At 40.8% G+C, this 27,417-nt stretch overlaps 1 protein-coding gene across 1 annotated transcript in view; it reads right to left on the bottom strand.

The window, feature by feature from the left end:
* The window catches only part of AATF (apoptosis antagonizing transcription factor), a 113,031-nt gene that overhangs the window by 54,453 nt on the left and 31,161 nt on the right, over positions 1-27,417 (bottom strand). The window contains exons 5-8 of the mRNA XM_032163070.2: positions 17,855-17,969; positions 15,868-16,069; positions 14,856-15,020; positions 13,109-13,192 (exon numbers count right to left, since the gene is read on the bottom strand). Coding sequence (XP_032018961.1) covers positions 13,109-13,192; positions 14,856-15,020; positions 15,868-16,069; positions 17,855-17,969 — 566 coding nt within the window. The remainder of the gene's footprint in view (positions 1-13,108; positions 13,193-14,855; positions 15,021-15,867; positions 16,070-17,854; positions 17,970-27,417) is intronic.

Genomic DNA, 27,417 nt, shown 5'->3' with positions numbered 1-27,417 from the left:
ATTACAGGTGTAAGGTACCACGCCAGGCCAGATGCTATTTTAAATGGAATTATTTTTCTAATTTCCTTTTTAGGTCATTCATTGCTGGTATACAGAAACACAACTGATTTTTGTGCATTCATTTTGTATCCTACAACTTTGCTGAATTCATTTATTAATTAGCTCTAGTAGTTTTTTGGTGGCTTCTTTAGCATTTTTTTTTTTTTTTTTTTTTTTTTGAGACACAGCCTCCCTCTTGCCCAGACTGGAGTGCAGTGGTGCTATCATGGCTCACTGCAACCTCCATCTCCCAGGTTCAAGTGATTCTCCTGCCTCAGACTCGCAAGTGGCTGGGATTACAGGCGTACACCACCATGCCTGGCTAATTTTTGTATTTTTAGTAGAGGCAGGGTTTCACAATGCTGGCCAGGCTGGTCTTGACTCCTGGCCTCCAGTTGATCCGACCCACTCGGCCTCCCAATGTGCTGGGATTACAGACGTGAGCCACCGTGCCTAGCCGGTACTTTCTATATATAGGATCATATCATCTGCAAATAAAAGATAGTGTTACTTCATCCTTTCCAATTTGGATGTCTTTTCTTTTTCTTGCCTAACTGCCCTGGCTAGATAGTATGATGCTGAATAAGTGGCAAGAGCAGACATCCTTGTCTTGTTCCTAATCTCAGGAGAAAGCATTCAGTCTCTGGTCACTGAGTATGATGTTATTTGTGGTTTTCACAGATGCTCTTTATCAGGTGAGGAAGTTTCCTTCTATCCCTAGTTGTTTTAAAAATGTTTTTATCATGAGAAGATGTTAAAGGCTTTTGCTGTCTCTATTGAGATGATCAGGTGGTTTCTTTCCACATTCTATTGATATGTTATAGTACATTAATTGATTCTTGATATTAAAGTAACCTTGCATTCCTGGGCTAAATCCTTCTTGGTCATGGTGTGCAATCCTTTTTATGTTCCTTTTTTTTTTTCTTCCTTCCTTCCTTCCTTTCCTTCCCTCCTTCCTTCCTTCCTTCCTTCCCTCCTTCCTTCGTTTCCTTCCCTCCTTCCTTCCTTCCTTCCTCCTCCCTTCCCTTTTTCTCTCTCTCCCCTCTCTCTCTCTCTCCTTTCTCTCTCTCTCTCTTTTCTTGGTCTTGCTCTGTTGCCCAGGCTGGAGTACAGTGCCACAATCACAGTTCCCTGCAGCCTCGACCCCCCAACCTCAAGCAGATCCTCCCGCCTCAGTCTCCTGAATAGCTGGGACTACAGGCATGGCCCACCATGCCTAGATAGTTTTTTTGCTTTTTATAGAGACGAGGTCTTCCTCTGTTGCCTAGACTGGTCTCAAACTCCTGGGCTCAAGCAATCCTCCCACCTTGGCCTCCCAAAGTATTGGGATTACAGGCGTGAGCCACTGTGCCCAGCCTGTAATTTCTTCTTTGTGATGTTTTAGTCTGGTTTGGGTATCAGGATAATACTGAATTCACCTTTTTTTGTGTGCGAGGTGGGTAAGAGACACTTTCCTTCTGTTAGCCAGGCTGGAGTGCAGTGGTATGATCATAGCTCACTGCAGCTTCAAACTCCTGGGCTCAAGTGATCTCCTCCTTCTTGAAACACTTTCTTCACATGCAACCTGGAAACTCACTCTTCCTTTATTCTCTCTTACATCACTGGTTGCTCCTTCTTCATCACTTTTGTTGCTCCTTCCCATCTCCCCAATCTATAGATGTTTGAATGTTCCAGGATGTGGGCTTCGAATCTCTTTTTCTCTCTACCTTCATTTTCTAGGTAATCTCATTCAGTCTCATGGTATTAAATACAACCTATTTGCTGATGGCTCACAAATTTATACCTTCAGCCTGGACCTTCCCATGAACTCCAAAAATATATATATAACTCTTCAACAAATCCACATGAATGTGGCAGAGGTATCATAAACAATATAAATAATCTGTAACCAAAATAAAGCCAACATAGGTCCTAGTAACCAAAATAAAGCCAACATAGGTCCTAGTAACCAAAATAAAGCCAACATAGGTCCACAGGGGTTGGGAGGAGGGGGCAATATAACCAAAACCGAGCTCCTGATTTATCTTCCAAACTAGCTTCTCTCACTGTTTTTTCCCAACTCCGTAAATAGCAACTTAATCCCTCCAACTGCTCAGGCCAAAACCTTAATGGTCACTCTTGACTACTCTCTTTTGATATACCACATACAACCCATCAGCAAATCCTGTGTCAGCTCAACCTTCAACATAAATCCAGAATCCAACCAGTTCTCTCTTCCAAAACCACCCTAGTTTAAGCCACTGCCATCGCTTGCCTGGATTATCACTAGTCTTTTAACTGTTCCCCTGTCTGCCACCTTACCCCCTATTCTCTCATGTCTACTCTTAACACAGCCATCAGTGATCCTTTTAAAATATGAGTCCAATCATATTACTCCTCTATATTCAAAATCCTCTGGTAGTTTCCCATCTCAGCCACATCAAAGTGCTACAGTGGCCTACAAGGTCCCACAGTGTGTCCGGAATTGGTGGGTTCTTGGTCTCACTGACTTCAAGAATGAAGCCGCGGACCCTCGCAGTTGAGTGTTACAGTTCTTAAAGGTGGCGTATCCGGAGTTTGTTCCTTCTGATGTTCAGATGTGTTCGGAGTTTCTTCCATCTGGTGGGTTCGTGGTCTCGCTGGCTTCAGGAGTGACGCTGCAGACCTTCGCAGTGAGTGTTACAGCTCTTAAGGCGGTGCGTCTGGAGTTGTTCGTTCCTCCCGGTGGGCTCGTGGGCTCGCTGGCTCAGGAGTGAAGCTGCAGACCTTCACGGTGAGTGTTACAGCTCATAAAAGCAGTGTGGACCCAAAGAGTGAGCAGTAGCAAGATTTATTGCAAAGAGCGAAAGAACAAAGCTTCCACAGTGTGGAAGGGGAACCGAGCAGGTTGCCACTGCTGGCTCGGGCAGCCTGCTTTTATTCTCTTATCTAGCCCCACCCACGTCCTGCTGATTGGTAGAGCCGAGTGGTCTGTTTTGACAGGGTGCTCATTGGTGCATTTACAATCCCTGAGCTAGACATAAAGGTTCTCCAAGGCCCCACCAGAGCAGCTAGATACAGTGTCGATTGGTGCACTCACAAACCTTGAGCTAGACACAGTGTGCTGATTGGTGTGTTTACAAACCTTGAGCTAGATACAGAGTGCCAATTGGTGTATTTACAATCCCTGAGCTAGACATAAAGGTGCTCCAAGGCCCCACCAGAGTAGCTAGATACAGAGTGTCGATTGGTGCATTCACAGACCCTGAGCTAGACACAGGGTGCTCATTGGTGTATTTACAATCCCTGAGCTAGACATAAAGGTTCTCCACATCTCCACCAGACTCAGGGGCCCAGCTGGCTTCACCCAGTGGATCCTGCACCAGGGCTGCAGGTGGAGCTGCCTGCCAGTCCTGCGCTGTGCGCTCGCACTCCTCAGCCCTTGGGTGGTCGATGGGACTGGGCACCGTGGAGCAGGGGGTGGCGCTTGTCGGGGAGGCTCCGGCCACACAGGAGCCCATGGAGGGGGTGGGAGGCTCAGGCACAGCGAGCTGCAGGTCCCGAGCCCTGCCCCACGGGAAGGCAGCTAAGGCCTGGTGAGAAATCGAGTGCAGCACCAGTGGGCTGGCACTGCTGGGGGACCCAGTACACCCTTCACAGCCGCTGGCCTGGGTGCTAAGCCCCTCATTGCCCGGGGCCGGCAGGGCCGGCCGGCTGCTCTGAGTGAGGGGCCCGCCAAGCCCACGCCCACCTGGAACTCCAGCTGGCCCGCAAGCGCCGCGTGCAGTCCGGGTTCCCGCTCGCGCCTCTCCCTCCACACCTCCCTGCAAGCTGAGGGAGCCGGCTCCCACCTTGGCCAGCCCAGAAAGGGGCTCCCACAGCGCAGCCGTGGGCTGAGGGGTTCCTCAAGTGCCACCAAAGTGGGAGCCCAGGCAGAGGAGGCGCCGAGAGCGAGTGAGGGCTGTGAGGACTGCCAGCACACTGTCACCTCTCAACAGGACCTGGCCTCCCATTACCTCTGACTTCCTCTCCTACCATCGTCTTTCTTGCCTACTCCCCCACCGACCCCCATGACTCTGGCCTCCCTGATCTTCCTGGAACACGCTAGCCTCTCTTTTGCCTCAGAGTCTGTGCACTTGCCATCCCCTTTGTCCCTAATGCTCTTCCCCCAGACAACTGCATGGCTCTGTTTGTCATTTCCTCAGGTCTCTGCTCAAATATCTTTATCTCCTAAACATCCTAAATTAAAACAGTAACCATCACTTCCCTATCCTAGGGCTCGCTTTCACCATAACCAGTTTCATCATTCTCTACTGCATTTGTCACAATGTAGTTCCCTGTTTCATCCTACCTCTAAGCTAGAATGAATGCTCATGAGGGCAGGAACCAGGAACTTTGTTTTCTTCCAGCCTCTAACAGAGCTCCAAGAGAACTTTCTGTGGTAATGGAAATGTTCTACATTTGCACTATCCAATACAATAGCAACTAGCACATGTGGTTACTTAGCCCTTGAAATATAACTAGTGTGACTGACGAGCTGAACCATTTATTTTATTCTATTTAAATTAATCAAAATTTAAATCTAAACAGCCACATGTGGTTACTACATTAGACAGCACAGCCTAGGACAGTAGTTACTCAATAAATACACAGTAGATACTCAAATATTTGTTGAATGAATGGAAGGAAAAAAGAAATATGAGTTTTTTCCTCTTTAACTTTTTATTACAGAAATTTTCAAACATCCACAAAAGTAGACAATAGCAAAATGAACCCTCTTCTACCTATCACCAATGTGAAGGTTCTTCTACCCTGAAATAAGTAACAGTGGATACCAGCAACTCAATATGGCTTGCAACAATGATTACATTCTTGGAAAATATGGAATTTGTATTATCCAATGTTTATGTCAAATAGCGCCTCGTAAGGCCTTTTACAAGTTATAGAGAAATTACTGTAGAATTAGATCAGGTGTATGTTGAGGGGTAAACCAGTAGGCTAATGAATGCTTGAGGCATGTTTGTGACAACCCTAGAGAACCACATGTGCATTTTTGTATCAAATACCTGATTGCTCTTTTCAACATTTATTTTCTCCACCTTAATTTTATTAAAGTCACACTCTTAATTTTGTGACTACATAGATATTCACTCTTGTTAGGTAACACAAATTCTTTGGGCAGGGATTTTGGTCTTACTAGCCTTTATAAAACTAGCATCTGGCATAATAAATGTTTTTATTGTTGTTCTTAGAGACAGGGTCTCACGATATTCCCCAGGCTGGTCTTGAACTCCTGGACTCAGGCAATCCTCCTGCCTTGGCCTCCCAAAGAGCTGGGACCACAGATGTGAGCCACCATGCCCAGACTAATAAATGTTAACGAATAAAGTTTATAACTGTATAAAAGTGATACTTGTGAATTGTCAGAGTGCTAAAAGATACAGTAGATCTCCAATTTCCTAAATAGATATAGATTTGAAAATAAAATTCTCAAAGGATTTTCAAACTTGTCCAATCAGAAGGGAGTATAATGTGTAAGAAAGAAAATCAAACTGGGAGCAAGAACACAGGTTTCAATGTCCTAATTCACTAAAGTGGGTAAATCTTACAACAGTCATGTACTTCCTTCAGGCTTCATTTTCCGCACTTGTAAAAAGAGAGTTTGGACTTGAAGGTCTCCAAAGATGTTATCCAACTTTAAAATGATTATGTTTTTATCTAGATCAACAATACATATACTTTTTTTTCCCATAAGTTACTGGGGTACAGGTGGTATTTGGTTACATGTCTAAGTTCTTTAGTGGTGGTTTGTGAGATTTTGGTGCACCCATCACCCAAGCAGTAGACACTGCACCATATTTGTAGTCTTCTATCCCTTGCCCCTCTCCCACTCTTATCCCCTGAGTCCCCAAAGTCCATTGTATCATTCTTATGCCTTTGTGTCCTCATAGCTTAGCTCCCACATATCCATGGGAACATATGATGTTTGTTTTCCATTCCTGAGTTACTTCACTTAGAGTAATAGTCTCCAATCTCATCCAGGTCACTGCAAATGCTGTTAATTCATTCCTTTTTATGGCTCTGTAGTATTCCATCATAGAGATATACCACAGTTTCTTTATCCACTCGTTGATTGATGGGCATTTGGGTTGGCTCCATGATTTTGCAATTGTGAATTGTTCTGCTATAAACATGCATCTGCAAGTAACTTTTTCAAATAATGACTTCTTTTCCTCTGGGTAGATACCCAGTAGTGAGATTGCTGGATCAAATGGTAGTTCTACTTTTAGTTCTTTAAGGAATCTCCACACTGTTTTCCACAGTGGCTGTACTAGTTAACATTCCCATCAGCAGCATAGAAGTGTTCCCTGTTCAGTGCATCCACAGCAGCATCTACTGTTTTTTTGATTTTTTGATTATGGCCATTCTTGCAGGAGTAAAGTGGTATCGCATTGTGGTTTTGATTTGCATTTCCCTGATCATTAGCGATGCTGAGTATTTTTTCATGTTTCTTGGCCATTTGTATATCTTCTTTGGAGAATTTTCTATTCATGTCCTTAGCCCACTTTTTGATGGGATTGTTTTTTTCTTACTGATTTGAGTTTGCTGTAGATTCTGGCTATCAGTCCTTTGTCAGATGTATAGAGTGTGAAGATTTTCTCACAATACATATGCATATTTGAAGATGCCTATAAACTTCCCCTTTCTTTGCTAAATCGTTTTTCCGATATGTTACTTTTAAAGGAGCAACACATTAATACCAAGACCTCATGCCTACTTTAGTGAAGAGGTAATGTCTCCATTTCTTGAGGAGTGCCAAATTCTATACTTGAGGCTACTAAAATACTGCTGGGATCCTGTGTTTAATTTACACTCAGTTGGCTGACACTAGGCTTATTAGTACAAAAAGGGTAATTTTGGCCACATATTTGCCTAGCAAACTCTCCAGGTACCATTTGTGTTTGAAAAAGTTTCTTCAACACTTCTAAGCCAATTCTTATCTCTTTCCTAGCTGGCCCTGTAAAATGTACTGTTTCAGGCTTCGTTCTGAGGTTTTACCTTTGTTTAAAAGAAGCAGTAGTACTCAAGTCATGCTCTGATGTTTTTTAAAGCAAGAAAGCTGAAAGAAATGAGGGCCAGTCATGTGCACCTTACCTTGACGCTCCTGTTTGATGAAATTTCTAGACTTCGCATTTAAAATGTGGCTTTTGCTTCCTGTTCTGTGCAGCTTCCACACTAGTGAGCCCAAGCTAGCAACCAAATGCTAATATTGATGACATACCTGGGTCTAAACACTGACAGATATACAATGGCAGCACTATTGGTGGAAAATGTCTTAAAGAAGCAGCAACTACCATGCAGTTCCAATAAAATTCTTATACGTGGTATATAAAATAATCTTGCAGTCATTAAAACTGAAATTTAATTGGGCCCTGGTATTTGCTTTGAGTTGTTTTTAATACCATTACTATGCCCCAAGAAACCTAATTCCATGCTGTATCTTCAATCATAAGTTCAATTTTTAATTTTTATTTCATTTATTTATTTATTTATTTGTTTATTTTTGAGACAGCGTCTCACTCTGTCGCCTAGGCTGGAGTGTAGTGATGCAATCTTGGCTCACCATAGCTTCGACCTCCTGGTCTCAGATGATTTTCCCACGTCAGCCTCCAAGTAGCTGAGATTACAGGCAAGTGCCATTACATCTGACTCATTTTTTTTGCATTTTTTGTAAAGACGGGGTTTCGCCATGTTGCCCAGGCTAGTCTCAAACTCCTGGGCTCAAGTCATTCACCCACTTTGGCCTCCCAAAGTGCTGAGATTACAGGTGTGAGCCGCCATGCCTGGCCAATTTTAAAATTTATGTACTTCATACATATGTTCTCTCTAAAATAACCATAAATATCTATGTGTAATAAGTTTCATCAAACTTTTAAGAAACACTATCCACAGATCTCAAATAACAGCAACATTTTAAAGTAAAACTAAAAACAAAATACTGCCCTGAACAGAAGACATGAGTCCAACAACTCATTAACAGAGGCAGGTTCAAATCAGACTTAAAAACATGTTATTAACCATCAATTGAACCACCGGAAAGATATATGCCAATAGTAAGAATATCATCCTGCCAGGCTGGGTGCCGTGGCTCACACCTGTAATCTTAGCACTTTGGGAGGCTAAGGCGGGCAAACTGCTTGAGCCCAAGAGTTCAAGACCAGTCTGGGCAACACAGCAAAACCCCGTCTCTACAAAAAATACGAAAATTAGCTGGGTGTGGTGGTACCTGTCTATAGTCCCAGCTACTTGGGAGGCTGAGGTGGGAGGATTGCTTGAGCCCAGGAGGTCGAGGTTGCAGTGAGCTGAGATCACACCACTGCACTCCAGCCTGGGCAACAGAGTGAGATCCTGTCTCAAAAACAAACAAACAAACAAAATAAATAAATAAATAAAAACAAGAAATATATAAAAAATATCATATCACCATTAACATAAGGGTAGCTTGGGACATCTCTTATTCACACTAAGATCTAAATGCATACAATTCCACCACATCACCTGTCCATATTAATCACTCACCAATTTAATTAAACTGTCATGTCAAAAAGCCTGCCTCTTCTCTATTTCTCAACATTATCGACTTTTAATAGTTCACTGAATTAGTAATTACTTGTTTATGGCATTATCAAATGTCTTAGGCACAAAAGTTCAGCATGTGGCAAGGTCAGTTATAGACATGTCCTGATGGCAAATGAAAGAAGAAATTTAACCCATCAAAGTGGTCATCAAAAGAGCAAAACCTATTATGCCGTTCTCTAGATACTCTTGGCTAGATTCAAAGTGACAGGACAAACCAGATCAAAACTAAACAGAGCTAGAAGCAACATACAAAATCCTAATGAAGTCTTAGAAATCCAGGTATTGATCTGTCGACATCTAAGCTCAATTAGTCCTTTCAGAACAAAATATCTCATGAAGTGACAAGAAACTAGTTTGCGATCTGGGATATGAAAAGAATAAAACCAGTCACTTCATATAGCTTATTGCTAAGTGCAGTTACATCACAATACGAGGATCTTGTGAGGATTAAATCAAGACACATGCCAAGTACCTATCTACTTAGTCCAAGGACTGGCATGCCACTAGTGTTTAGCAAATCCTGGTCCTTCCCTGATTCTTTAAAAACTTAGGCTTATCAAGTCAAAGATCATCTGATGGTTTAAAAAAATAAAACAAAACAAAAGCCTTAAATGGTGATGCAGACAACAGATCTGAAGAGGAACTGAATGTTATGAAGTAGCAGATAGGATCATGACAATAACAGACACTGCAAACATTTCTGAATGGCTCATCCTTCGTGATCATTTACAACCTTCATGTTTTGTGAAACTGCCTTTAGGAATGCGCTTTCACAAGAAATAGGCCAACTGTAAAGTAATTCTGTTTGGAAGTAAAATCCCGCAATGCTTTTCTGAAGCAGGTGAACAGTTTCTCTCATAAAACCTTCACCATTGGCTATACTTCACGCTTTCAGCAATTCCAGTTTCCAAACAAACCGGTAACAAAACTATAAAGCTAATTTTTTCATTAGAATTGTTTAAGTAACATAAGTTCAATAAATCATTTGCCTTCTAAGGAAAAAAATTACTTTCTAACACAAAATACTTTTTCTGGTTCTATGAAAATAAAGCGTATTTATTTACAAACTGAAAACTGTAATACTACAGTGAAATCTCTTTATGGCTCAAGAATGAACTATTTAAGAAATAAAGGTATGGACAGAGCAAGACTTGGTCTAAGAAGTCCTGACATTAACTACCAGTGTTGCCATTTACTATATGATGTCAGATGGTTACTTAACTTCTCAGGGTCTCAGTTTATTCTAAGGTTCTTTTCAGCTCTAAAAATGATAAGATTATTTATGATATCAGACACTATCTTCTAGGGCCCACACACATATACATGTACCTTTATTAAATAACACAAATATATTTTGAAAGATATGGTAACTTAAAGCCCATTAAGAAACAAAGAATGAAAGTGTGAATGAGTATGTGTGTGTAGAGGGGGAGTGTTCTGACCCCACACATCATTCTCAATAGTTAGGGCATTCACACAGCTTCAAGACACCTGAATTAACCAAGTAAGCCTTTAAACCCTTACAATGGAACATTAAAATTCAATGTGGCTATAATCTCTTCCTTACGAAACATGAACCCAAAGAGTCTGGCTTCAAGTATGGTTTTAAAAAAGGGGGAATGTATTATATTCACCACCCAGGTCTTCCATACAACCATGTTAAAAAAAAAACACACAAATGAAAACTCGCAGGCCCATTGTAATATATTGAACCACTTCTGAATGCAACACTTAGCTCAGGCTTACTACTCTGACAAATAAAGGAAAGCACTTTATGAAGCCAATTTAATTGGGAGGTGACAGAAAACATACAGCCATTTTCTTTAGCCTTATCACTGAATTGGCTTCAGCTCCAATCTCTGGCAAATCCCACTCAACAGAAGAAATTAACCAGGTCAGCAGAACAGGTGCTACCTTGTGTCTGTCAACGGCCTGGCATCACCACAATTACTTGCACACAATGAAGCAGTAATCTTTACAGATCATCTCTCCCAAGAAGCATATTGGGGAGGGGGAGGAAAACTGAAGGGTGAGGGGAGTGGGAAGAAGAAGGGGAATGGGAAGCAAAGAGAAAAGGCAAGGAAAGAAAATGAATGTGCAGCTGCCTTGCAGCTCAGCAGATGTCGGAACGTGATGTACGAGGCTAGGATAAGCTGTCGTAGCCTGCTGCCAAAGAGTGGTAAGTGATTAAAGCCTGCACAGTTCTAAGCACCATATTTAGAATCTGCAGGGTTTCAAGACTTGCACCCATTCCTTGCTGTGCTGCCAGATGTTGGCAACTGGTCCAGTTCCTACTGACTGTGCATGGATGGCAGCAGTTGGTATAGCAGCAAAGCAATCTGGAATGCTTCCGGAGATGCTGTACATTAACAAGTGTCACCCATCATTCACCTTTACAGAAGGCTGAAACAACTCCAATTTGCTGCCACTTCCCTCTTGGGAAACAGCCAAGATAAAGTTGTGCCTGGCAGCCCCATTTGTTTCACTCAGGTGTTTCAGCTGCCTTGCTGACCTCTATTAGTTTAAGTTTTAATTTAGATTAACCCCAGCACCCCAATTAACCAGCAAGGGGAAAAGCTAAGATGTGACTAGTCATAACTCTGAAATCAGAATTTATCGAAGTTAAAATTATTAATTGGGATGAAGGGCCAATCAAGTAGTGCTATTTCTTTTTAAACAGACCTCCAGGCCAAAAAAAAAAAAAAAAAAAAAAAATTCAGACTAAGGATTGCCAACAGAGGCAACTTCTCCCCAGTAATTTCAGTTTATTTTATTAAGCCTATTTAATTTATGATGCACTTTCCATCGAACAATGTACACTTCAATTAATGAGGACTGGAACATTTTTGATTGTCTCCCGTGATCTCACACAATTATACAGCATTAATATCCCATATCAGGTACTTCCTTAGACACTCCAGAACAAAATAGAGTTCCTTACTCTTCTGACAAATGAATATAATAAGAGAAGAGGGAAAAAGAATCAGGACCTCTGACAGGGAACAGCTGCAGCCACACCAATCTTTTTTCCTACACCCTCTCGTCATTACTTTTAAGACTTACTTATGGCAATAATTTTATCAAACATTACAGAATGAATAAAAAAAATTAATAGAAAGTCTCTTTCTCTTTTTAGGGCAAAACCAGAGGTATCCCCAATATAAAATCACTTGTTCTATATTGACTTTACATGTAATTTTCCTAAGAAGTTCTTTTCTTCATATCCATATACACAGTACAGCAGTCATGGCTAAACCCTCAACAAGCAGTCCCAAATTACTTGGCAAAAGTTAACACATTAAAAATTTGACAGAGAAAAAATTATCTTGATAAACAATGGCTCAACAATAACTGGTATATCACTGCTAAACAGCATCTTCGATTCTACACTAAGCTAGAAAGGGTACAGCCTAACACACACTCTATTAAGAAGTATAATTTATCTGGCCGTGTGCAGTGGCTCAAGCCTGTAATCCCAGCACTTTGGGAGGCTGAGGCGGGCAGATCACGAGGTCAGGAGATCGAGACCCTTCTGGCTAACACGGTGAAACCCTGTCTCTACTAAAAATACAAAAAATTAGCCAGGTGTGGTGGCGGGCGCCTGTAGTCCCAGCTACTCAGGAGGCTGAGGCAGGAGAATGGCAAGAACCCAGGAGGCAGAGCTTGCAGTGAGCCAAGATTGTGCCACTGCACTCCAGCCTGGGTGACAGAGCAAGACTCCATCTCAAAAAAAAAAAAAAAAAGTATAACTTATCAAGAGACTCAGGAATACAGGAAGTTATTTCAGTTCTCTAGAAGAGTCCACATGTTTAGTCTATCTTAACAGTCTCTGGCATCATTAAAAGGAACAGCATGCCAGCAGAAAGTAATGTCAGGGAAAGAAGTAGGGGAGTCTGTGAAAACATATTGAGAACTGGTCTATATTTCAACTTCTACCAATTCTGTCTTCAAAAGCAGTATGCTCTTATTATAATCAACAGTTGCAGACATTCTCAATACATACTTAACTGACTTCAACAGGCACAAAAAGACATTAAGAACAAGATTTAACAGACAATAGAATCAGTAGCGCAATTCAAGAACTCTGGGATCCCAGCCCTCCAGCTCCACATCCCATTCTAATAGTAATGAGACGAGAAACCAAATAACTAATAAATCCTCCATCATCAAAAATGGCTCAGAAAGAAGAACCCACTTGACTCAAAGAAAAAAACCTGAAACTGTTTTACAGATAATTTACACTCAAGCAACAACAAAGTAGCTATAGCTGTTTTCATTTCAAAAGGAAAACATAAAACAGAAGAAAAGCAAATAATCCACGATGACACCGTAAGTCAATTTTGAACGCGGGAGTTCTAACTCACTGTCTGACTATCCTTCCAAAATAAGCAACTTCTTTGTTCAGAGAATTCTATAAGCTGCTTTAAAATGCTAAAACCTGATTTGTAACAAGAGAGTGTAGAAGTCTCACCTGGTGGTAAAAGTCATCATCATCAAAGATTTCTTCATCCAAGTCCTTCAGATGAGCATTGGCAGGGGCTTGAGGAAGGATCTCCTATGTTAACAATGAGTAAGAAAAGAGTGAATCCCAATAAGGTCATCTAACTAATGTAGCTACTATAAATAATATGTAGAACCGTCAAAGCACTGTTTTCCTTATGATATAAAAAATTCTTAAAATTAAAAAACAAAACAGTCCAATATGAAAACAGGCAAAAACATTAACAGGCAGTTGACAAAAAAACCCATAAATAATCATATGAAAATATGTTTACCCTCATTCAAATTAAATATGTGTAAATTATAATGAGAAGATACCATTTTTCACCTCTACGACTGAAATTAATGCAGCCTTTTTGGAGGCAATTTGGCAATAACTATCAGAATTTGGTGTATTTTCTTTAACACTTCCACTTCAAGAAATCTACCCATATATTTATATGAACACATAATAAATGTACAGGAATCTTTCCTGTAGCAGTGTTTCTGAAACTGGAGACAACACAATATCCATTGTTTGCATAAATGATAGTGCATATCCATACAATGGAATACTTTGTGGTCATTAGGAAAAATGAGGTAGATCTCTAGGTAATGAAATGGAAAGAGTATCTAGGACTTATTAGATTTTAAAAGTTGCAAGACTTTGGGCCGGGCGTGGTGGCTCAGGCTTGTAATCCCAGCACTTTGGAAGGCCGAGGCGGGCGGATCACGAGGTCAGGAGATCGAGACCATGGTGAAACCCCGTCTCTACTAAAAATACAAAAAATTAGCCAGGAGTGGTGGCGGGCGCCTGGGCATGGTGGCGGGCGCCTGTAGTCCCAGCTACTCGGAGAGGCTGAGGCAGGAGAATGGCGTGAACCCGGGAGGCGGAGCTTGCAGTGAGCCGAGATTGCGCCGCTGCACTCCAGCCTGGGTGACAGAGCGAGACTCCATCTCAAAAAAAAAAAAAAAAAAAAAAAGTTGCAAGACTTTAAATACAGTTGTAATAGTTTACATATTTATACATACATAAATGTCTCTCATTTAGTAAAAAAAGCAACCATATTTATACATATATATTTGTTATTTGCACACATAGTTACACAAATAGAAAAGACCCAAAAATTTGTTACAACTATTATTAACTGTAAACTTGTTACAACTATTAAATACTGAAAATTTCACCTGAGGAGTTAACAGGCAACTGACAAAAAAAGAATAAAAAATTTCATCTCAGGAGTGAAATTTTCAGATTATTTTGCTTTTCATTTTAAGTTGCTATAAACTAAAAAAGCATTAAGTATATATTTCTTCTATAACTAAAAAATTTTAAGTGTTTCCTTTAAACAAAAGAATTTGACTATTCCACTTCTGCACCCTTTCTAAAGTACCTAAATGGCAAACGTTGAGCCTAAAGTACACACTTGTTTCAATACTGACATTTCTACAGAAGTAGCTTTAAAACTGAATTTTGAAAATTGGATTATGAATGCTTCCACTACCAGACTCCTGCATCAAACTCAAAATTAAGAGAAGATGACACACAGGAGTTAATAGAAGTCCCATTTTTAAAAACTCTCTCCTCTCACATACACTCAAGTTTCAATAATCCAGTAGTGTTGCTTTCCTTTCTCTCACTAACCTCTTATATAAACAGGTAATAGCTACAAGTTTTTCAGCTAATAAGCCTCATAGAAACTATTCCCCATAATCACTCTGCATTACAGAGTTCTTACCGGTTCCCCTGGCAAACTCTCTGGGACAGGCTGAGCTGCTGGCTCAAGTTTGCCAAGAACTCGATAGACAGAGCGCTTGGTCTGTGTCCTGCGAAGTAATCTCTGTTTGTCCATCAGAATATGGTCGATCTGAGTCAAGATTGAGCGTTCAAAGGCACCAAAACCCTGCAACAACATTAAGCAGTGTCAGATAATGCAGAAAATCAGTGCTGAAGGCAAGCTACATTGGTTTCTCTATCTTTCTGTGTCAGCAGAGAGATAGAAAATCGTCTTTTCAGGAGGGACTTTCTGTAAAGGACTGAGTTTGTGAGTGGCTATAATTGTTCTCAAAAAAAAAAAAAAAAAAGTTGGTCTTAAGCAGGTCATATCATTTTTCTACACCCAGAGATTAGCTTCTGATACTTTAATAATTATTGCTTTGAAATCCACTCCTTTAAAGTATTTGGATTTTCAGCACTTGAACACTTACAAGGCCTCAATTTTAAGAATAAAACATTCTTTCTAATAAAGTTAAAATCCCAAGTCTGAATCGTATAAACCCCAGTGCCAGAAGTTCAGTAGATTTTGCCATAGAAATGAATGATTACCATTACATCATGACAACATCCATATAAATGAGCTGTAGTTCCAATTTCTTAAAACTTCTTCAAGTTGCCAGGCCGGGCGCGGTGGCTCACACTTGTAATCCCAGCACTTTGGGAGGCCGAGGCGGGTGGATCACGAGGTCAGGAGATCGAGACCACAGTGAAACCCCGTCTCTACTAAAAATACAAAAAAATTAGCCGGGCGTGGTGGCGGGCGCCTGTAGTCCCAGCTACTCGGAGAGGCTGAGGCAGGAGAATGGCGTGAACCCGGGAGACAGAGCTTGCAGTGAGCCGAGATTGCGCCACTGCACTCCAGACTGGGCGACAGAGCGAGACTCCGTCTCAAAAAAAAAAAAAAAAAAAAAAAAAAACTTCTTCAAGTTGCCACAACCTATCTTACACATAGATGCAGGCATACACACACTTGCCTTCCCCAGTTTTCCAGAAGCCAGTTTGGTTTTATCATGCCATTTCTGAAGTGTGCGGTTCCTGTAGACTGTAAAGTCAGCAAAGCGCTTTGCCATGAAGCTGGGATAGTCCTCCATCTCTAGCTTCCTCTTTGCAGGGACCCTTCTTCGTTGCTGCTTCTTTTCTTCTACCAGCTCATCATCTTCACTAGAAATCTCCTCACTAGAAAACCAGTAAGAATATTACGTCCAGTGTAAATAAACATTACTTAAATTTTAAAAACTAGGCTCACATAAAAGACTGAGAATATTTAGGCCTTACCTGTTCTGTTTCCATTCAAAATAACACCAAAGATATGAGGATGGCTTTTGTTCTTTGAGAATAATATTCACGAGATCAATCAAAAACTCGTGTAACTTTTTTTTTTTGAGATAGTCTTGCTCTGTTGCCCAGGCTGGAGTGCAGTGGCGCGATCTTGGCTCACTGCAACCTCCACTTCTGGGTTCAAGCGATTCTCATGCCTCAGCCTCATAGGTAGCTGGGATTACAGGTGTGTGCAACTATGCCCGACTAATTTTTTTTGTATTTTTAGTAAAGATGGGGTTTCACTATGTTGGCCAAGCTGGTTTCAAACTCCTGGCCTCCAGTGATCCACCTGCCTCAGCCTCCCAAAGTGCTGGGATTACAGGGCATGAGCCATCACGCCCAGCCTCATGTAACTTTTAAAATAAATATAAAAAGAACTAGTTTCAAAATATTTTTTAAAAGGTAAGCAAACCATAAAAATAAATGAGGTTTTAAAAGAATTATTAGAAATGTGTATGAACCAGGCCTGTAGTATCATAGGACAGTATTTAAAAATTAAACATATAGTCATATTTCTACGACCTTAATCCTCAAATAAATAAGGGAAATGTGTCTCTCTGTAACCAACTGTTAAGGAAAGATGAATAATATTAGTTGAACCAAATAGAAGAGAAGCTGAATGTGAAGAAAACTCAAAGCGGTAGGCAACAGAATTAGCACTAACTAACCTGCAATGCCATCTATGCAACTGCCATGGCAATGTAATACAACCTCCAACTATCTGCCAGTTGTACTCCCTGCATTACTGACCTCAACATATAATAGGCGCTCAATAAATGTGAGCTTCCTTTTTGTCCTCCCAACTAGTTCAGTAGATAAAAAATGAAACAAAAGATAAGCTCGAGGGAAAAAAAGCAAGCAGGTATATACAGCAGGTGTAAACAAAAGGGGGAAAAATCTTCATCAAATGTAATAATTCAGGCGGAAAAAATTATTTTGCTGTTTTCTGAAATTTTTCCGTCTTTCATAATAACAGCTTTTATTCAAAGGAGATGGCTGTGACCAGTGATTCCAATATATGGTATGGGCAAAGGATGTTTCATAAACATTAATTAAGCATTAATATTTAAAAAATGTGCTTTTGGCCAGGTGAAGTGGCCCATGCTTATAATCCCAGCACTTTAGGAGGCTGAGGTGGAAGGATGGCTCGAGCCCAGGAGTTTGAGACCAGATAGGGAAACACAGCAAGACCCTGTCTCTACAAAAAAAAAAAAGAAAAGCCGGGCATGGTGGCAAGTGCCTGCAGTCCCAGCTATTTGGGAGGCTGAAGCAGGAGGAGCACTTGAGCCCAGGAGTTTGAGGCTGCAGTGAGCTGCGATCACATCACTGCACTCCAGCCTGGATGACAGTGTAAGACCCCATCTCTAAAAAACAAAGTGTTTTTTACCTTCTAATTCCATTAGATCTAAAGAGAAGGCAAGCCTTTGTCTAAGACCACAAAGCACATCAGGTACAACTAAATATAAAAATCTAAAATCTAAGTTGGTGAACTTACGTGCCATCCTGACCACCAGGTAAATATGAGACTCTATTTTACTAACATTAATATCTGCCTGAAGAGAATTAGCTTTTCTTTCATAAATGATGGGAAACTATCCAAATAAAAAGAAAATAAGCAACTCCATGATTCTGTTCTCTTACCTTCCCGCATTGGGCTTTGTCCCATCTACTAGATATCTAGTGTCTGGGTACTGGAAAAGCAACTCTTCCTGAAGACCTACCAATGACCTCAACAATGCTTTAAGTGCCTTGTGACCTGGGAAATAAAGGACAGAGAAAGGACAATTAATTATCTACAATTCTCCAAAGTAGGTGATGCCTATAACTCATGACTCCTGAGCAGTTCTGGCTGCGGGGAGTGAAGGGGAGGCGCAGGATACGCACAGGAACTAAATACTCTCTGAAATATTCCCAAATGGAAATAACAACGTTGCCTACCTCACAGGATTGTTGTGAGGAACAAGCAAGATCATGCATGTAAGGTGCTTAGAAAAGTGTCTGCAAAGAGTAAGAGTCCAATACATTGTCAGCTCTTAAATATATTAAGTTTGACAAACTCCTCCCCGGCCTCTCATCATAACCATTAACTTGTTCTGTTGGTGTTAAGTTTCTTAGGTATCTTCCTACAGGTTACCCGCTGACCTCCTGGACTATTCCTTGTCAGTTAGCTCCTTGAGCACTTCCTTCTCTTCTCCTAAAGAGTAGGACTTTGTCTAGGCATCCCCACCACCAACACCTTCCACCTTGCCCCCAGGAGATCTCATGTGCCTCTGGTTTGAGCTGCCACATCCTTCACTCCATCTCTCAACACATATCCTTATGGAAAAGTTCCTGTTCACATATGAAAACCCAAGCTAATGACTTTCTATTTGCAGTATTGAATTGTATATTAAAAATTTGGGCATTGAGAATATATTCTCACCTGGTTCTCCTTGGAGCCAATAAGATGCATCTGTAATAGAGCTGGTCAAGATGAAGTATATAGTCTATGGATAAAACTTTCAGAATAAAAACTGGTCGGCCGGGCGCTGTGGCTCACGCCTGTAATCCCAACACTTTGGGAGGCCGAGACGGGTGGATCACGAGGTCAGGAGTTTGAGACCAGCCTAGCCAACATGGTGAAACCCCGTCTCTACTAAAAAAAAAAATACAAAAAAATTAGCTGGTGGTGGTGGGTGGCTGTAATCCCAGCTACTCGGGAGGCTGAGGCTGGAGAATTGCTTGAACCCAGGAGGCGGAGGTTGCAGTGAGCCAAGATCATGCCACTGCACTCTGGCCTGGACGACACAGCAAGATTCTGTCTGGAAAAAACAAAACAAAACAAAACAAAACAAAAAAACTGGTCCTCAGGGAGGACTGCTTGAGTCCAGGAGTTTCAAGACCAGCCTTGGCAACATAGTGAGACCCCGGCTCTAACCAAAAAAAAAAAAAATTTAGCCAGGCATGGTGGCGCGTACCTGTAGTTCCAGCTACTTGGTGGAGGGGCCCTGAGGTGGGAGGATGGCTTGAGCCCAGGAGGTTGAGGCTGCAGTGAGCAGTGATCACTCCACGGCACTCCAGCCTGAGCAACAGAGTGAAGGTGAGACCCTATCTCCAAAAAAAACCACACACACAGAACAAACCTCATCCTCAGCCAGGGGCAGTGCTTGTGCCTATAATCTCAGAACTTTGGAGGCCAGGTGCAGTGGCTCATGCCTGTAATCCCAGCACTTTGGGAGGCGGAGGTGGGTGGATCACCTGAGGTCAGGAGATCGAGACCAGCCTGGCAAACATGGCGAAACCCCGTCTCTACCAAAAGTACAAAAATTAGCCGGGCATGGTGGTGTGCACCTGTAATCCCAGCTACTCAGGAGGCTGAGGCAGGAGAATCGCTTGAACCTGGGAGGCAGAGGTTGCAGTGAGCTGAGATCATGCCACTTTACTCCAGCCTGGGCGACAGAGTGAGACTCTGGCTCAAAAAAAAAAAAAAAAACAAAAAAACTTTGGGAGGCCAGGACGGGATGATTACTTGGGCACAGGAGTTTGAGTCCAGCCTGGTGAACACAGACCCCGGCACTACAAAAAATTTTTTAAAACTAGCTGGTTTTGATGGTGTGCACTGTAGTCCCAACTACTTGGGTGGCTGAGATGAGAGGATTGCTGGAGCCCAGGAGTTTGAAGTTGCAGCAAACTACGATTATGCCAGTACACTCCAGCCTGGGCAACACAGCGAGATGCTGTCTCCAAAATCTCCCCCCAAAAAACAAAACTCGTCCTCTGACAACAGAATTCTTACCTTCTCTATCAGAATAACTCTACTCAAGGGGCTAACTAGACAGTGAGAGTCACCATTTATGTGTTGAAAGCACTCAGACACCTCTCCTATAATCAAACGCTCACATTTCCAGTGACTGCTGGAAAATCTTCATGTGGTTGTTCCATCACTCCTTCACACATACTGTGTCAGAAACAGAACTCTTTTCTTCCTACCTAATACTTCTCTCTGTCTGAACCTCTCTGCGTTGTTTCATGTGTTTTCATAGATCACTCACATTTGAGTGCTCTTATTCTAGATGTTTAATTGGTTGCTGAATTCTGTGTTTTCCATTCTTACTGTCACTAATAATTGCCCATTTATCTCTGGCCATGCTTCTATCACTCCTTCCGTCTTTCACTTACATAACTGTAGTCTCACAAGCATCCCTACTTCCGTTCAACAATCCCGACATTCATGTATTTACATTTCACACAAACTTAGGTTAAATGATTTTTATGTCTTATTCTTTCTTTTCTGCTTCTGCTCACTAGTTTATATCCCAACTTTTTCCATCAGTAGGACACCAATACATGAGTTAGACAAGTTCTCCATATACTTCATACTATAGCATTCTATTTCAATGTCAGGCCTGAGAGCCAACCTACCTGAGAGAGCCATCTCAGACTAGTCAGAAAGAACTCAATGGTCCAGTAACTACTTTGTATTCCTTCAAATAATCTGCATATCAAGCTATATAAATACAACTTCCTTGTTTAAAATAAGGTCTTTATTACATCATTTCTAAATTCTGCAATCCTTTATAATCTGCATATCATACCACTTGAGAGAATTTGTAATACATAACTATCAGCAAAAAAACTCAAAATGCCTTTGTTCCAAACCAAGATTCTTAACCAGTTGCTCTCTATCTTAAGAAAAAAATTGGCCGGGCGCAGTGGCTCACGCTTGTAATCCCAGCACTTTGGGAGGCCGAGGTGGGTGGATCACGAGATCAGGAGATCGAGACCACGGTGAAACCCCGTCTCTACTAAAAAAATACAAAAAAATTAGCCGGGCGCGGTGGCGGGCACCTGTAGTCCCAGCTACTCGGAGAGGCTGAGGCAGGAGAATGGCGTGAACCCGGGAGGCGGAGCTTGCAGTGAGCCGAGATTGCACCACTGTACTCCAGCCTGGGTGACAGAGCGAGACTCCGTCTCAAAAAAAAAAAAAAAAGAAAAAAATCAGTCCGGGCACAGTGGCTCACACCTGTAATCCCAGAACTTTGAGAGGACAAGGTGGGCAAATCACTTGAGGTCAGGAGTTCAAGACCTGCCTGGCCAACATGGTAAAACCCCGTCTGTACTAAAAATACAAAAAAATCAGCTGGGTATTGTGGCACATGCCTGTAGTCTCAGCTACTCGGGAGGCTGAGGCAGGAGAATCACTTGGACCCGTGAGGTGGACGTTGCAGTGAGCCAAGACTGCACCACTGCACTCCAGTCTGGGCGACAGAGTGAGACTCCATCTCAAAAACAAAAACAAAAAAACTAAGGCCTGATGTGGCGGCTCACACCTGTAATCACAGCACTCTGGGAGGCTGAGGTGGACAAATTGCTTGAGACCAGGAGTTCAAGACCAGCCCGGACAATGTAGGGAGACCCTGTCTCTACAAAAAAATACAAAAATTAGCCAGGTATGGCAGTGTACACCAGTAGTCCTAGCTACTTGGGAGGCTGAGGTGGGAGGATCCCTTGAGACTGGGTGGTTGAGACTGCAGTGAGCTGTGATCACGCCACTGTACTCCAGCTTGGGTGATAGAACAAGACGTTGTCTCTAACAATAAAATTTTTAAAAATTAAAAAAAAAAGAAACACCAAAAAAAATTTTCCCAGAAGGGACTTCGAAATAATTAGGCTAAGTGAAATAAGCCAGTTGCAAAAGGAAAAATATTGTATAATTCCAGTTACATGAGGTACCTAAAATCGTTAAATTCATAGAGACAGAAAGTCCAATAGTAGTTACCAGGGGCTGAGAAGAGGGGAAATGGAGAATTACTGTTTAATGATACAGAGTTTCAGTTTGGGATCATGAAAAGGTTCTGAAGGTGGACGGTGGTGATGGTTGCACAACAATGTGAATGTCCTTAATGACAATGAACTGTCCACTTAAAATGATAAGCTTTATGTCACGTATATTTTACCACCATTAAAAAAAAAAACAAAAAAACACCTGGGCCAGGCGTGGTGGCTCACACCTGTAATCCCAGTACTTTGGGAGGCTGAGACGGGTGGTCACGAGGTCAGGAGATGGAGACCATCCTGGCTAACACCATGAAACCCCATCTCTACTAAAAATACAAAAAAATTAGCTGGGCGTGGTGGCACATGCCTGTAGTCCCAGGTGCTCGGGAGGCTGAGGTGGAAGGATTGCTTGAACCTGGGACGGGGAGGTTGCAGTGAGCTAAGATCGTGCCACTGTACTTCAGCCTGGGCGACAGAGCAAGGGTCCGTCTCAAGGAAAAAAAAAAAAAAAAAAATCCCCAAACCAGAGTATAATAAATAATCCCACCATCCCAGTTCATCGTTGTATAGAAAAGAGTCATCTATAATGCTTCAAACTGAGCCTACTCAAAAAAAAAAAAAAAAAAAAAAGGAAAAAACAATGGAGTATTATTCAGACTTAAAAAGGAAGAAAACTTCTGACATGCTGCAACATGGACAAACCTTGGGGACATTATGCTAAGTAAAATAAGCCAGTTAGAAAAAGACAAATACTATTTCCAATACATGAAGTACCTACAGTAGTCAAAATCACAGACAGAAAAGCAGAATGGTGGCTACCAGGGGTTGGAGAAAGAGGGAAATGGGGAGCTGTTGTGTAACGGGTTGAGTTTGTTTTGCAAGATGAAAAAGTTTTGGAGATTGGTTGTATAACAATGTGAATATATTTAACACTACTAAACTGTACACTTAAAAATGGTTAGGGTAGTAAATTTTGTTACATGTTGTGTACCACAATAAAAAATTTAGGCTAGTTATCGCGGCTCATGCCTGTAAACCCAACACTTTGTGAGGCCAAAGGGGAGGATCATTTGAGCCCAGGAGTTTGAGACCTGCCTATATAACACAGTGAGACCCTGACTGTCAAAAAAAAAAGAAGAAGAAGAAGAAGAAAATCAGCCAGGCGTGGTGGCACATGCCTATAGTCCCCGATACTTGGGAGGCTGAGGTGGGAGGATCACTTGAGCCCAGGAGTTCGAGGCTGCAGTGACCCATGATCATCCCACTGCACTCAAGTCTGGGTAACGAAGCAAGACCCTGTCTCAAAAAAAAAAAAAGAAAGAAAAATTAAAAGAACAAGAAGAGCAAAGTGCCTGGCCCTTAATTCCTGTAAGTACCATGTGTCCATGATCTAAAAAAGAAAATCAACAACCACCCAGAGAATAAGCTGCAAAGCAGTCTATATTATTTATAGCTACTTGTCCCCAACATGCACGTCAGAATTTGACTCTAACATGTAGCATACCCAAGAACTATGAAAATATCCAACAAAAGACTACAACTTTTAAGGGCCATTTTCAAGTAGCTATACGATCCTTTTTATTTTGTTCAAGTCAGTTTTAAAAAAATCCATTGCAGATATATTAGGCAGCATATCAATCCAACAAGAAAGCAGACAGCCAATATCAGTAAATCAAAGTGTGCCTTTCTGTTAATACTCTCTCATATGTTCTCATTTTATACACCCCTTCACCCAGTCAGAAAGTAGCCCTGAAGTATTTAGGCTCCATTCAGGGATAGCACTACCATGCATCAAAGTGTCAAGAGACCTACCAGAGATGAAATCTGCAAATCTGTGCTTCTAACCACCACCAAAAAAAAAAAAAAAACAAAAAAAAGTTTATCAAAGTAAATGTCACCAGTGGCCCAATATGTGGACAACTTCCTATAAAGAGATTTAGAAGACAGAACGCAATTCTTATTTCTTTGCAATATTAGGGCTGCATTTCCTTCTAGATGGCATGTAAAATCTGAGACAATGGGACAATCCTTTGCTGCAAGTGGTAGGCCTCCTCCAAGCCAGAGCTGACAAGAGTGAGGGAAAGACTCTCTCCCGGAAACTCAAATCCTACAGTGAATTCTTCCCAGCCAAAATAAACAAACACATTTTTTAAAAACCACTCTCTATTATTCATACAGGACTGAATTCTAGTTGTTTAACCCTGTGAATAATAAATAGAATGAATCAACAGTTTCTAATTCACCTCTAATTTTTCTCCCAATTATTACAAGAGTTAAAAGTTAAGAAAAGCAGCAAAGATTCATATACTTTCTTCCCTCTCCCTCTTGGCACATGGCCACAAAACAAATGGATACTGTCAAGAATATATATGTTTATTTTACCCTACATGGTCCATTTCCAAAGGTCTTTCCCTTAAGAGGAGATTAAGAAGGACATATGCCTCATGATATTACCAAGATTCAACCTAAGCATCTGGCCACCAGCTTTAGGAATAATTTTCAGTAGAGGATAAATGTAAACAGTACTTTACTGGGGGTTAGGGGCCCTGTATTTTAACCGAAACTGTCACTAACTAGTCATGTTATGCTGAATGGACCAATTTAATCTCTTTGAGTCTCAATTTTCTTGTTTATAAAATGTGGACAAGCCTTTGCTTGTTGATCTCACAGAATAAGGTAAAAATAGTAACTGTGTTATTATATATTAAGGCATTTTAGAATTTTTAAGATGCTGTAAAAACAGAAGGCATATTACTATCAAAAATCATATTTCACATGGTAAAAATCTTAAGCTCTGCTTGTACTAGGATTGGACAGTATTCACAGACTCCTATATTAGGTATTCATTTATATGCTACCCATATGCAAGCATTCTATATATAAAATGTCACCAATCTAAAAACCATTTTCACCTAACAGCTTTATTTTTTTCCCTGATTCATCTAGGCTGTCCAACACAAACAAAACTGTAAGCAAGGAATAAGTTTGGGCATGGACACACAGTTCATTAATTAGATTATAAACCAATGAGTACAATTTCTGGCAATGGCGTGAAGCGAGAACAGGAAGAGTAAGTGTATAAAGTAAATAAAGCTTACCTTATCAGTTTTTAAATATCTATACAGTTGTTTTTGAATAAATATGCAAACATTACAATTATTTATGTACAAGTACACATAAACCCCCACATTCATATTACCCCAGATAAATACATTGAATTGGAATTTACAGATTACAAGAGCATTTTTTTCTCCTTCAAAAGTAACTCTAGAACTAGAGCTAAACTATAGGTCAAAATGACACACGATATATTGGCCTGAGAACAATACTTTTCATTCAAATCCACACAAGCCTGCCACTTGCACTAGTCATCCCCGGCAATTAATCCCCCAAGAAAGACGTTTGATTAAATCTTTTCAAGCAAATCCTTTGCTTTGCTTTTGTTAGTTCACTTCTTGTCAACATCTATTAAAATATGCCTTTAATTCTCCCACAATCTTAAAAAACACCGATTCCACTGTCTTCAACTTTAATCAACTGTATGGCCGGCATTTTTCATTTCATAATAATGTGCTGCTTGGAATTCAAGAGGCAGGCTCAGCATCAATCATCTGGTAAGAATTTTTCCACTGCAATAAATATGCAAATGAGGAGAGCCAGTCAGTCGTATTTCAGGCCCGACTTGCTAGTGTTTTAAAAAAGACACAAATTTATTAATTGCCGGTGGCCAGAGGAATCCTATTACTTTGGGCATTGATTACAAAGCTGTGTGAGTGATTATTGTGCAACTCGCAGGCTACCCAGGCATGAGGAAAAATTATTAAAGCAAGGCAGAGATTATCAACTCAGAATAACAATAAGCCTTAACATTTAGGCCCTAACTTCTTCAACAAAGAATTGCGTGAAGGCTCCACTGTATCATAATTCCGAATTCTGTCAGTATTACTGTTTGGGCTTGTTCTATATTCCCCAAGCAGAATGGCGTTACCAGTAAGACAGAGGACTGCAGGTTACAAATTCCTCAACATCAACCATTTGGATAAGTTGCTATCATTTCCAACATATGGCCAACTATAATTTTTAGATATCCAAATGTATATATACATATACAGGTATGTGTGTATATATATTCAGATTTAGATAAATATGCGTGCTATTATGAGGACCATGGTTTTAACTGGAATAGCGTGAGGACTTCTGTCCCAGTATGTTAGTGAGTTCTGTGGACTAAAAGTAGAATTTTTTTTATGGTACAAAATAACCACAAGGATAACTTTTCAAAGCAGAGTGTAGAGACTTATATTCTAAAATCATGAAGGCTAAGCCAAAAGCAGACGTGGGTTTTCATATCTCAGAGGGCACCACAGTAGAAGGCATGCGATCTGTGGAGGATTCTAGGGAGGAAACAACTTGATAGGCTAATTCTGAATGCAAAGTGTTTTTGTGAGAAACATTCAACCCAAGATATATTAAATCAAATAAGAAAGAGGACTCAGTGGACAAAACTTATTTTTTTCTCTTAAGAGAATGATGTGGGGAATTGGGGGAGTAAGTACAAGTTGAAATAAGGGAGAGCTGAAGAGACACATATAAAATATATGTTGGGTGAGTCTCCTCATAGAAAGAAACAAGAAGAAAAAAAAATTCTCACCATTTTACATTACTGCCATACTAAGTAACATGATAGATACTGTGCATTTGAGTTCTGTGGAGGGACATCCCACTCAAGCTGTAATTTCTGACCAGGCATTAATTTATAAGGAAGGGAAAAGAACTGCAGAATTTCTTAGGTTTCCCTGCATACTCTCCCAAATACCTTGATGAAGTATGTCAGTAAATCCTTAAAAAGCCCTATAGGACACAGCAATCTAGCTGATCAATGTACTTCCTGAAACCTACTACAGTTACCTTCCACTTCACAGTTCCTAGACAACCTCCATCGCTACTGAGCACTTTGCCAAAAAGGAAAATTTACTCTCCCCCTTTAAACAGAAAAGAGTAAATGTTCAGAATATGAGGTACTTAAAAACCAAGTTTATTTACAAGTACTGTAATTGTTTAAACTGTCTTACAGTAGTTACTCAGGGAGAGTGGGGATACTTTCATTTTTATTTGATATACTTTTGAACTGTTTGAATATTTTATAAGCATATATTACTTTTATAATTTAAAATTTTATTAAAATTTAAAATAAACTGTGAAGAAAGGAAACTTATTAAAAATAAAATTAGAATCACAATCCCAAGCAACCCCCCCTGATTTTTAAGAAGTCTCACTCTTTCATATTATAATGTCTTTAAAAAAAACAGCCTCTGCTGTGGTGAAACCGTCTCTAAACAAATGCCCAAATTCTCTCTATAGTATGGGTCTGGAAAAAACTGATGAAAATGGAGATTCAGAAAATACCTTTCTAAAACAGAGATTCCATGCAGAATTAATCACTCCTC

The sequence above is a fragment of the Hylobates moloch genome, unplaced genomic scaffold (genome assembly GCF_009828535.3).
Source record: "Hylobates moloch isolate HMO894 unplaced genomic scaffold, HMol_V3 SCAFFOLD_10, whole genome shotgun sequence".
In the NCBI taxonomy this organism is placed as follows: Eukaryota; Metazoa; Chordata; class Mammalia; order Primates; family Hylobatidae; genus Hylobates; species Hylobates moloch.
The sequence above is the reverse complement of the archived record's forward strand: the minus strand, read 5'-3'. Positions and strand labels throughout refer to the sequence as shown.